Genomic DNA, 12194 nt, shown 5'->3' on the forward strand with positions numbered 1-12194 from the left:
TAAAAAAAAAAGAAAGAGAGAGAGAAGAGAAATATATAATCCATTTGATAATTGTTTGGCATCCTTTTGTATGGTACTGTCTTTTTCAAATTGTGGGGTATGTGCCTACGAGTTGATAGTATTTGTCAAGGATAAAGGCAGATTTGCAAATTGGGTGGAGAGTGGATAAAGGGGTCCATTTAGGGCTGCATAGTTAGCAGCTCTGTTAGTCCTATCATTTCCTAAAGATATAACATTGGTTTCCTTAATTTGGGAACAATGAACAAATGAACCATGGTGACTTTAGAAGAGAGGTGAATAGCTTGTAATAGGCCAGCAATTATATGCCCATTAGCAACTGGAGTACCAGCAGAGGTGAAGAATTCAGAGAATTTCCAAATTGTGCCAACAGCACGACAGCCTTCAAAAGCGTATTTGTAGCTTGCCTCAATAGTGGCAGTTTTCCCTGCTGCCAACATGCAAGCTCTAGTAAGAGCCAGGAGTTCAGCAGTATGGGCTGATTTTAACAGGCAAAGAAGAGGTCTCCACTGTTCACGGCAGGGGAAACTATGGCATAGCCATAATTATTGTGTCTGCCCAGAAAGATCATTTCTAGGAGCCTTCACAAAATAGAAGTCCGTCTGGGTGTTTTAAAGGGATGTCTGAGAGATCCTCTTGGGATTTGAGACCACGTCTATACCTGAAAGGCAATCATGGGAGTAGAGTGGGCTCTCCATTATCAGGGGTGGGGTGGGGTCAGGAAGGTAGCCGGATTTCAAGTGTGACAACCATCTAAGATGATGGAAGGGTTAGTCAAGAGCTTGTACACAAGTGGTCTGTCACTGTTTAGAGGGGCGCTGGGTTTTATGAACATGAGAGAGCGGACACCGCATGGGGAATACAGAGATGAATGTGGAAACTTAATGTAAGTGCGTTGGCTTTGTCATTCAAGCTGGCAGAAGCCACTACTGCATGTGAGCATGAGATCATACCTGATACCGCAAGGTCGAACTGGCATGAGAAATAAACCCGTAAGACATATCCGAGAGACACAAGATTGCCCTAAGATGCTGGTAGGAATCCCACAATTTTTATGGCAGGATACATGAAAAGATTTGTTATAATTCAGCAAGCCAAAAGCTGGGGGTGCTGGCGTGTTAGTTCCAAGGCTTCGAAGGAGGCTCCTGTCTGTGACCGCTGGGATATATGGTATCTAGGAGAAGGGCATACAGACGTTTAACAAGAGTTGCAAAATTAAGGATCCACAGGCAGCCATGGCCAGCTGCCCCTGAAAATTTATGTAACCGCTTTCTTGTTTGGGGGAAAGAAACAGACAAAATTGACTCAACACATTTTAGGGTGAGCTTTCGAATGTCCCAACATGAACTCATATCCTAAGAAGGTAATAGTTGTTTGCGCCCATTGAAATTAGGTCTGGGGGCTCTCTGGCCTGGGTCAGCTCGTGCCTTGAGCAGGATGAGGGTCTGTAAGAGCTTAGTTTTTTTTTTTTTTTTTTAAGATTTTATTTATTTGTTTGTGAGAGAGAGAGAGTGAGAGCGAGCACAGGCAGACAGAGTGGAAGGCAGAGTCAGAGGGAGAAGCAGGCTCCCTGTGGAGCAAGGAGCCCGATATGGGACTCGATCCCAGGACGCGTCCCTGTAAGAGCTTAGTTTGATCACAAAGTAAAAGACCATCAACAGAGTGAACAAGTATGGAGCCCTGGGTAAAGGCTATAGAATCCAAGTCTGGGGACGCCTGGATGGCTCAGTTGGTTAAGCAGCTGCCTTCGGCTCAGGTCATGATCCCAGCGTCCTGGGATCGAGTCCCACATCGGGCTCCTTGCTCAGCAGGGAGCCTGCTTCTCCCTCTGCCTCTGCCTGCCACTCTGCCTGTGCTCGCTCTCCCCGCCCCCTCTGATAAATAAATAAAATCTTCAAAAAAAAAAAAAAAAAAAGAATCCAAGTCTGCTCTAAGTGCTTGGAAAATACTGAGGGAGGCTCGAAATATTCCTGAAGTTTGCGAGTCTGTGTTAATTGTCCCCCTCTGAATGCAGATGCAAAAAGAAATGTGCAAGTCAGGGTGCAATGGGAGAGAAAAGAAAGCTGAGCAGAGATCAATTACGATACACCAGACTGTCTCAGCAGGAACGGAGCTAAGAATGATGGCCAGACCTGGGATGGCAGGATGCAGAGGAAGAGCGAAGGTTTATGGCCCTGAGGTCCTGTACGAATAGATAGATCTCATTCCAGTCTCCGTCAGATTTACCTTCTTTCTTCGCTGGCAAGATTAGAGTGTTCCACGGTGAAGTATGGAAAAGTACACCCTGCTAACCAGAGAAAGTCTGTTACGGATTCAACTCCTCACTCCGCCAGGCTGGAGAGAGGATCCAGGGGTCTCCCGCTTTTCAAGAGTTTGCGCTATACCACTTGGCATTTACGAAAGACCTACATGAATCCCTGCTTTCGCTAACTGAAATCCCAAGGGGATTTTCATTTTTACAGGGAGAAAGGGCAAAAAGCAAAAATAGCACTCTGCGTTTGTTCTGCAGTGAGCCCTTATGGAGGCAGCACGTACCGCCGGCGCTGAGGGCTGCCCCACCGAGCTCCTTCCCTGGGACCTACGCTCAGCATCTCAGCATCAAGACACCATAGCTTCTCAGTGGGCCTGTGAGCATCCATGCTTTGTCTCAATTTATTCTGTGCATCTGTTAGCAAGATGTGTCATAAGGTATCAGCAAAACCAAAGAGAGGTTAATTTGGGGTCCAGGAACACCTAAAAAAAATTTTTTTTCATATAAATTTATAGCAATTGCTTTCCTCATTTTCTGCCACTTTGGCTTTCGAAAGATTTCATGGGGACACTCTGCTTAACTATAGTGGGGGAAACCTGTATGGAACTACTAATGGAATCCTTTTTTTTTTTTTTTTTTTTCCTTTTCTGGCTTAATACAATGCACACAGGCTTGGCACTCAATCCAGCTGTTTGTGTGTGTAGCCCAGGGACTAATCAGGACATCTTTTAAAGACATTCTCTTGAGGGGCTCCTGATGGCTCAGTCAGTTAAGCGTCTGACTTCAGCTCAGGTCATGATCTCAGGGTCCTGGGATGGAGCCCTGTTGACTCTGCACTCAGCAAGAAGTCTGCCTCTCCCTCTGGTTCCCCTTCTTCCTGCTCATCTTTCTCTCTCTCAAATAAATAAATAAAATCTTAAAAAAAAAAAAAAAAAAGACATCCCTTTCAGGGGAATTAATTCAGAATGAGTTCTAGCAAAGGAAGTAGGAGATTTGGGACTTGGTCTGAGGGAAGGAAGACAAAAATGGCTTTTTCACTACATTTTGTAGTGCCATTAAATTTATGTAACACATCTCTCTACTGAAAAGGCTTGCTGGTGAGCAGTTTGAAACTCAAAAGGCATGGGACGCCTGGGTGGCTCAGTCAGTTAAGCATCTACCTTCAGTTCAGGTCATGATCTCAGGGTCCTGGAATCCAACCTGAGTCTGGCTCCCTGCTCAGCAGGGAGTCTGCTTCTCCCTCTCCCTCTGTCCCTCCCCTTCCTTGCGCGCTCTCTCTCTCTCTCTCTCTTTGTCAAATAAATAAAATCTTAAAATAAGAAGAAACTAGAAAGGCATGAATGGTGTTAAGAGAGCTGAAGATATCGGGGCTGGCTGGGATGTGGGCTGGAGACTCAGACAAGCTGGATGGAATTGGAGGGGATGGAGGAGGAAAAATCCTCTGAGCAGATGGTGGAGAAAATCACAACGGTGTCAATTAAGAAATCCGGCTCCCCATCCTTCTATTTTAGGTTTAATGGTGGGCTCTGGGGAGTGGCCAAAGTTCAGCTGACCCATCATTTGAGGGGAAATTGTGCCTCAGGAGAAGAAAAATGAACTTTCTGAGTGTGATGGGGTTTGGGAAATGGCTTCTTAAGCTTTCCTTTTTTCTTAAGTCCAGCACAATTTTTCTTTTAATGTTTTCGTTTCTTGCAACCTCTGCCATTGTCTGGAGGCAGATAGGGAACAGGTTTTGCATTCTCTCAGTCATGCTTTTGCCCTTTCAAAGAGTCAGGAGGCAAAAAACAAGAATTGTAGCTTTAAAGTCTCTCTCTCTCTTTTTTTTTTTTAGGATTTTATTTTTAAGTCATCTCTACACCCAACATGGGGCTTGAACTCATAACACCGAAATCAAGAGTCGCGCGCTCTACCAATGGAGCAAGCTAGGTGTCCTAAAGGCTTTTTTCCCCCCACAAGATCTGGCACAGCTGGGCAAAGAGGAGACCTTGGAGCACAAGCCTCTTGCACTTCCAGTAAGCGCTCCTCCCAGTGATGGAGAGCAGAGAGAGTATCCTCACGGGTCCTAAGTGAAGGTCTCAGAACCCAGAACAAGACGAAAGGAAAAACTCACCCAGTATCTTTTATATGCATATGGACAGCTTTAGCTGAGCCTTGGGTCCCTCAGAGCATGAGCTGTCGGGCAGGGGACTGTGTGTTGTCTTACAGAGCTCCTGGTCCCACAGAAGTGTCCTTGAGGTTGTCAGGTGACCTAGTGTCCCCCTAACCCATTCTGTGGCCCACTTCTCCTAACAAGGGGGTCTCAGGGTTAGGTGACCAGTGCTCTAAGTGCTCCTAAATGCTGCACCTGTGCCCACCCATTTGTGACTTTGGCTTCTAAGATGTTGCTTAGCAACAGCCTTTATTTCCCTTTCATGTGGACCCACAGCACGTTTGTCTCAACAGGTGCTGATGTGGTGAGAACCATGAGCTCCCGGGTCTGTGAGGCTGCTCCAGCTGCAGGCTTACAGGACCTATGCCTGTGTTTGTACCTCTGCGGCTTTTCCTTCTCATGACAAAGGACAGGAGAGACACAGATGGGGAAAGGCAGTGACTCTCTCTGAGGGGAAATGGATCCATAAACCCATATTTACCAGAGCCACTAAATCCAAGGAACTACTTCCACAAACATTTTTCCTGTTAATCTCAATTCAGAGAGAGACAAAGGACTCTCCCCACTTTGGTTCCACCAGACCTTGCAGACAGAGTGTCCAGGCTGCTGTCAGGGTAAGAATTCTTACCTCTGCTGGTGGTTGGTCCTAGGATCTGTCCTCTGCAGCTTCTCTAGCCAGGGAAGTCTCTTCTGCCAGCTAGGCCAACTATTGGGGAGGAAAAAATCTTCCTCTGCCCCTCAAGGTTCTTCTGGCTGCTCTATGAATTAAATTGATATGAGACAGATTAACAGAAGAAAATCAAATTTAATTACATCCAGGCAGAGAACCCACATGAACTTGAGAGGTTCCAGAGGCAAAATGAGGTATCTGTGTCATTCTGGACTAAGGACTAAAGGGTCTGGGGCTTCAGAGGGAAGGAAGGCCAGGCACAGGAAGAATGGGAAGTGTAAGGGTTTGGTGAGCAGATCTTTGCTGGGCCATCCAGGAACAATGGGACAAAAGAAGAATTTGGATCAGACCAATTTCCTAGGCTCCTCCCTGTCCACCAAACCTAGTTCATGTCATACTGCCATCATCTATGGTGACAGCTCCCTTCCTGGAGCAGATCCTCTCTAAAAAACAAACAAACAAACAAAGAAGCAAAAAACACTTTAGGCAGTTGGAGAAGGGGGGAAGTCAACGTTTCTTCCTGAGCCTTGTGAGCCTTGATCATTTTCAGTTTGAAACCAACCACAGGACAAAGCAGCACATCTTCGGGCAATGTGTTCTGAAAGGAGTGCCCAGGATCCAATTCTCAGCTCCCAGCAGACGACAACGGGAGTCATAATAAACAAAACCCTCTCGGGGCGCCTGGGTGGCTCAGTGGTTAAGCCGCTGCCTTCAGCTCAGGTCATGATCTCAGGGTCCTGGGATCGAGCCCCGCATCGGGCTCTCTACTCAGCAGGGAGCCTGCTTCCTCCTCTCTCTCTGCCTGCCTCTCTGCCTACTTGTGATTTCTCTCTGTCAAATAAATAAATAAAATCTTTAAAAAAAAAAAAAAAAAAAAAAAAAAAACCCTCTTGATGCCACACTCAAGAGTGTATGGTGGACTTTCAGATCCTCAGCTAAAACAATGCACACAGTTCTCAGGGTTTCCGCAGGACTGACTCAGCATAAGGAGGGCTTTGCTCAGGGTCACGGCCAGTGCCACAGCAGGGGCCAAGACTCAGACTTCCTAACTGGAGTCCAGTGCTCTTGCCATACATCCCTCTGCCCTCCTCTCTCTTCTCGGTTATCTGCCGGAGCCAAGAGGGGGCCGTGTTCTGCCTGGTGTGGGCACAATGTCACCCTACTCGGACCCACCAGAGAACTCAGTGTTTCCCACCTCGCTTGGCCAGCCAATTTCAAATAGGCTCTGGAGTCGCTCACATATGGGTGTGAATCTCCAGCTTGCAAACACTCAAGTTCACCCATTTCTCCCGGCTGCAAGACAGCAATAATAGTACCAGTGTCATGGGATTGCTCTAAAGATGAGAAAATGTATGTGAAGTGTTTGACCTGCCCACAGTGAGCACCAAATTAATGGTAGTTCATATTTCCATGTTATATGGTGACGGATTGATTGACTTATTCAAAACCACGTGTACTCCTGCCATGCACCAAGCCCTCCACTCAGCTCAGAAAAGATGCAAATAGTACACAAACTATATTTTCAAGAGCTCAGTCCTGGGATGGGGGCAGACCTAAGCATAGGAACCAGCGCAATGAGGAGCGTATGGTCATCAGGGTCCCAAAGTATGCCAGGTACGAGATGCTGCAGGAGCCAAGAGGACAGATGGAGGATGCCAATTCCTCTTTTCCATCCCGCTGGTCTGTCCAGTCTCACCTTCCTGGAGGCTCAGTCTTCCCACCTTCTCCCTAGAGACCTGATCTTGTCATTGTGGTGCTCGGTCTTCCTTCCCACTCCATCCCTGGGGGAGACCTTGAGCAATGTCTGCTTTGTCCTGACTCCTTTGTCCATCACAGGAAACCCCGGTACTTGTAAATATCCACACTAAGATTTTCTGAACAATGTGTAAATGACAAACCAGCAAATGCAAAATGCAGATGGCAAGGGTCATCCCCCTACCCTGATCCTTTTCAAACCATTGTAGAATCTGGACCAAGAGAGAGACAGTGACCTATGCCCACCCCCCTGCAGAGACCGTGAGGCTGAACCAGGATGAAACCGTGTCACCATAACTAACTGTGGCTGTCCTTGCTGCCTCTTTAGAAAGAACAGTCTCCCCTGGGTCTGGATTTACTCCATTGCAGTCCACATCCATGCACTTCACACGAGTACCACCTCATTTGATTGTTCTCAGCACTTAGGGAGCGAAGGGTGGACACAATGCCCTGGTCTCAGACGGGGCTTCCAAGGCTTTGAGGTTCAGTGATGGCCCAGGGCCCTGCTTGCATCAGAACCCACTGCTTCAAGCTCCAACCAACTGCAACCTCAACAAGCCAACCATGATGTCTCCTACCTCTTGTGCAAGCAGAAAACACCAACACTGTGCACATGGAGAAACGACCACGCCGTTTTCTGCTCCTGGGTTCTGTAGACACAACCTTTTGACCTCCCAGAGGACTCCTTAGCATCAGCTCTGGACAAGGTACTTTGAGAAAAAGCATGACATCATTTCCTAAACTCTACAATCCAGGGATTTCATCTTAAAAAAAAAAATCACAAAAGCAAACTGCTGGCATTTCTTATCTCCCTTCTTCTGCCCAGGCTGGTCTTGCACAAGCAGGATGACCTTCCATTGGGTGACAAGTATGTCGTAAGGGAAACGTTTACAGGCACTACAGGCCTGACCTGGTGCCTCGCCTACCTCATTAGAATTCTAATTAGATGTGTAGGAGAGGCTGCTATAAATGGGAAGGGCATCCCCAGCCGTCTCCCCACACCTTCCATCCGTCTGTCCGTGCCATTTCCACAGAAGAGGCAGAGGAAGGCGAACATGACGGGTGAGTGCCTGGCATCTTCCCTCCAGGTCCTTGCTGGAAGCCCGAGCTTCCCCCGGGGCCAGCCTGGGAGGCCGCATGTCCGGCTCAGGACACCAGGCCCATAGGCTCTGAAGGCGAAATCTTAGTACTGAAGGATAGTATTCACGGGTGCCTCTTTCTCAGGAGCTGCCTCGTCCCTCCGGGTGATCGCAGGGGTAGAACATGTTTGGAATGTAGTCCTGAGTGATGTGCAGGGATTCCACCCAGCTGGATGTCACGTCCCTTAGACAGGTGGACACGTCTGGCCTTTTCAAGCCGGCTGAGCCCTGCTTCCCCTATTTCTCAGTGCAATTGTTCCAGCTGTCAGTAATGTAGGCAAAGAAAAGCACATCTCAGTGCTACAGGGAGAACGAGAGTGACAGGGTGTAAGTTGATTTAAAAAAAAAAAATCATTAGCACAGCTGGAATGCTCCTAGGTAAACCACACATCCGGAAGTACCGCAGGCTCTTTGAAAGTGACTCCATGAGCTGAAACCTCCCGTGTGGCGTGGCAGAAGGAGCCGATGTGCCTTGAGGCTGTCCCTTTGAGCCTCGCTGGGGCAGGGGGCCAGAAGGAGCTATGGGGGAGTGCAGGTTCTTTGGCCCTGTGGTCACTGCTAGGGATCTGGGCTCTCCTTAGTCGGTGCCCCTGCTGGGCAGCGTGCTAATTATTGCCTGTCGGGGGTGCTCAGCCTCGTGGGTTGACAGCGACGCCAAACCCAAACAGGGCATGAGTCAAACCTGTAAAATATCGTGAATGGTAGTTTGGACCTCGGGAGGGTTTGCCAAAGAAACCCTTCAGCACGATGCAAACAGGTGAATGCTGGTAATCCCAAAGCCCAGGGCAGGGCGGATGCAAACACAAGCCCCTCCCCCATCCCGTTTCCTCCTATGAACATGCATTCGCTCCAGGTTGTTTGCAAGAGCTCCAGACCCTATAGACTTTAGCATGAGGGGATGTCAGCGTCACCCAGGCCATCTCCCTCCCTCCAGGTGGACAGGCTTGCCGGGGTCACACAGGAAGTTGGGAGCAGAGCCCGGACGAAGTCCCAGCAGTGCCTTTTCCGCTCTGTCCTGTTACCAGAATTCAGAGATGAGCATGTGTGGCATCTGGGATGCTGGAAAACAGTACTGATCTTGGTTTCTCAGTTGAGCTCTCTACCCACCTGCCTTTGTGTTCCTTGACATCACCATGCTCCAGGTACCTGTTTGCAAGATGCAAGGCCTGGAGTAGACAGACTCCGTCCGGCTCCTTCTAGTACTGACCGCTCTCACCATGGGAGAAAACCAGGGCCAAGGAGTCTGGGCATTGGCATGTGCTCAGCCCAAGGGCGAAAGCACGACCATCATTCTGCATCCCCTGTGGGGACCCCCTGAATAGCCTGGATGCAGTGAGACCACGCCATGGCCGCAGGCCCGTGAGTCAGTGCCCATGACTTGTGGAGTCGCTGTACTCTAAGAGCTCAACATCTAAATCAACTGGAGATGTCCTAAGGTCACCACAGAATGTAGACGCGAGCCAGTTAGGAAAAAAATCAATTTTCAGAAAGGCAGGAGAGAGACAGGTGGATAGGATACGTTCTTTCCCCTGGATTTGTCACACTGTCACGCATGCAGTTCCTAGCTCAGCACGAAGTCACTCAGCCAGGCGGTGCTCGGAAGAGGTTTCTTGAATGAATGAATTTTACCAGTAGGACACCTAGGGAAAGGAGCCACGGCAGGTGCAGTAGGGGACACAGACCCAGGAACTGTAGTCTCTGCCCTTGGGGAGCCCCCAGCCTGATCGTGCTTGGAAACAGCAGTTCATAGGCAAGTGACCTGCAAGGTGGACGGTCATTAGGGGTGCGTTGCGAATCCAAACCCCACACTGTGGGGGCCAAGGGGAGGAGGACATGAAGCTCAGCCAGGATCTGGGCTAGTGGAGGCCCCAGGAAGCAGATGGCATTTGGTCATGGGCAATGAGTTAGACGTGGTCTGGGGTGGGGGGGGGTGAGGAGTGTTTTGAGTGTTTTGAGCACAGGGAACAGAAAAATAAGTGTGGGTGGGTCGGCAGGTGTGAGCCAGAGACCAGCAGCATCCCATGTGTGCTGGTTTGAGAGCACTCCATGTCCTGGTCCTAACTTAAGGTTCTAGTTAGAATCAGCAGGGACTCAGGTACTCCACTCCTCATGGAGAAAGCCGGGCGGTAGCAGGGATGACGGTGGCAGTGTTCTGCACAATGGGGTGCAGGGTCCTGGGGCCCACCGTCCCAGGGGGGCCTCATTCCCCACCCCCAAAGCCACTTGTGGGCCCTGGGTCAGAGGCAGAGTCCTCAGGGTCCAAACCTGCAGGAGGCCAGGACCTCTGTTCTGGGGACACCCTGAGGCTGTGAGCTTTTCTTGCCAACTGCTTTTTTTTTTTTTTTTTTTTTTTAAAGATTTTATTTATTTATTTGACAGAGAGAAATTACAAGTAAGCAGAGAGGCAGGCAGAGAGAGGAGGAAGCAGGCTCCCCGCTGAGCAGAGAGCCCGATGCGGGACTCGATCCCAGGACCCTGAGATCATGACCTGAGCCGAAGGCAGCGGCCTAACCCACTGAGCCACCCAGGCGCCCTCTTGCCAACTGCTTTACTGGGCAGAGCTCATACCTTCCCTGGACTCGTGCCCGATGTGCAGAGGACCTGTGCTGTTCCGGGCTGTGGGTCAGCCACAACACCTTTCTCCCTGGAGCTGGGACACCGGCAGCTCTTTATGCAGTGGCAGCAGCCAGGACTTCCTCCTGGGGTCCTACCCCGCGTCTGCAGACCCATGAGTGTGCAGGGCTCTCTTCACGGGGGTACTGGCTTCCCGTCTCAGCCCCCTGGACAAGGGCAACCCCTAGACTCCATCTGCAGGCCAATCACCCCTGTGGGCACAGAGGCTCGGGGCTATAGACGCTCAGTGGGTGAATGAGGATAGCTGCCCTTTTTCTGCCTCAGTCCCCCCACCCCAGTTTCCTGCCACCTGGGGCAGCCCCTGCTCCCCGTCCTCCCAGACCCAGACCTGCCAGCGGCTGTACCCCCGCCGTGAGGGCTGCCCCGGGTTCCACCTTCACCACCCAGGATTCCATGCAGAGGTAGCGCGGGGTTTCAAGTGCACATCCACAGATGTGCCCTGGAGGGCTGAATCTCCGCTGGTCTTGACCAGCTGAGTGAACTTGGGCGGGCTGCTTAACCCCACGTCTCAGGTTCCTCATCTCTGAAATGGGGCTGTTTTAGGGCCACCTGGCTGGTTCCGGTGTTTAAGTGTCCGACTCTTCATTTCAGTTCAGGTTATGATCTCAGGGTCATGGGATTGGGGTCCACACTCAGCGAAATGGGGAGCCTACTTGAAGATTCTCGCTCTCCCTCTGCCCCGCCCCCCATTCGTGCTATTTCTAGCTCTCTCTAAAATAAATAAATCAATCTAAATAAAATAAAATGGGGCTCTTCTAGTATCCACTTCATAGGCACTCAGGCCCCAGAGCTTATTATGACTTGGAAACTTCTTTCCGGAGCCTTTCATTGCCTTGGGGTCCGGAAAAAAAAAAAAAAAAAAAACACAACCCATGAGATGAAGTCCATTTTCTAATCAGGGAGGACCTCCCAGGACCCTCTCCCCCTTCAGCCCCCTCACTGACCCCTCTCAAGTCCACAGTTCTTGTCTGTGTGCTGTTTCTCTTCACCTCCCACAATCATCTGTCTCTGCCCTCTGGGCTGTGCCCCACATGTGGGACAATCATGCTCCCTGGGCCCACATGCCGGCCTGGGGTGTGAGTCGAAGGAGGTAATTCTTTTCCCTATCACTTAGGAGTGGAGGGAACAAGACCTAGAGTTTCTGGTAGGGGCTGAGGGATGGGTTCGGAAGGCGTCTGCCTTCCCTGCTCTTAGCTGAGTTTCCTCCTCTGTGAGCAGGAGCCAGCGACTTCCCCCACTTCCCTCCCGGAGTGGCCGTGTGGCTCAGGCCAGACCGTTGGCAGGAGAGGATTCTGATAGGTGTGAAGTCAGGAAGGGATTCTCAGTCCTGCCTGCCTATTAGACTCACTGGGGTGGGTTAAAACAACTGAAAAAAACCAAACCAAAACAAAACAAAATGAAAAACCACCAGGGCTCACCCTATATGCCTGAGACTATTTAATAGAGTCAGTCTGGGAAGAGGCTCAGGCCAAGAGAACTCTCCAGGCCATTCTTCTGTGCAGCCAGGGTGGAGAACCCCTGGTTTGGGAGCTTTTGACCTCTCTTTGGAAGTGAACAGGTCAAGGAGTCCTTCTCCTT

General features: G+C 50.0%; 1 protein-coding gene across 1 annotated transcript in view; it reads left to right on the plus strand.

Moving 5' to 3' along the window:
- The first annotated feature begins 7898 nt into the window (after positions 1 to 7898).
- Positions 7899 to 12194, plus strand: part of TGM3 (transglutaminase 3) — a 39742-nt gene continuing 35446 nt past the window's right edge. Inside the window, exons 1-2 of the mRNA XM_059134339.1 lie at positions 7899 to 7905; positions 10881 to 11017. Of these exons, the coding sequence (XP_058990322.1) occupies positions 7899 to 7905; positions 10881 to 11017 (144 nt within the window). The remainder of the gene's footprint in view (positions 7906 to 10880; positions 11018 to 12194) is intronic.

This window comes from Mustela lutreola, chromosome 9 (genome assembly GCF_030435805.1).
Source record: "Mustela lutreola isolate mMusLut2 chromosome 9, mMusLut2.pri, whole genome shotgun sequence".
In the NCBI taxonomy this organism is placed as follows: domain Eukaryota; kingdom Metazoa; phylum Chordata; class Mammalia; order Carnivora; family Mustelidae; genus Mustela; species Mustela lutreola.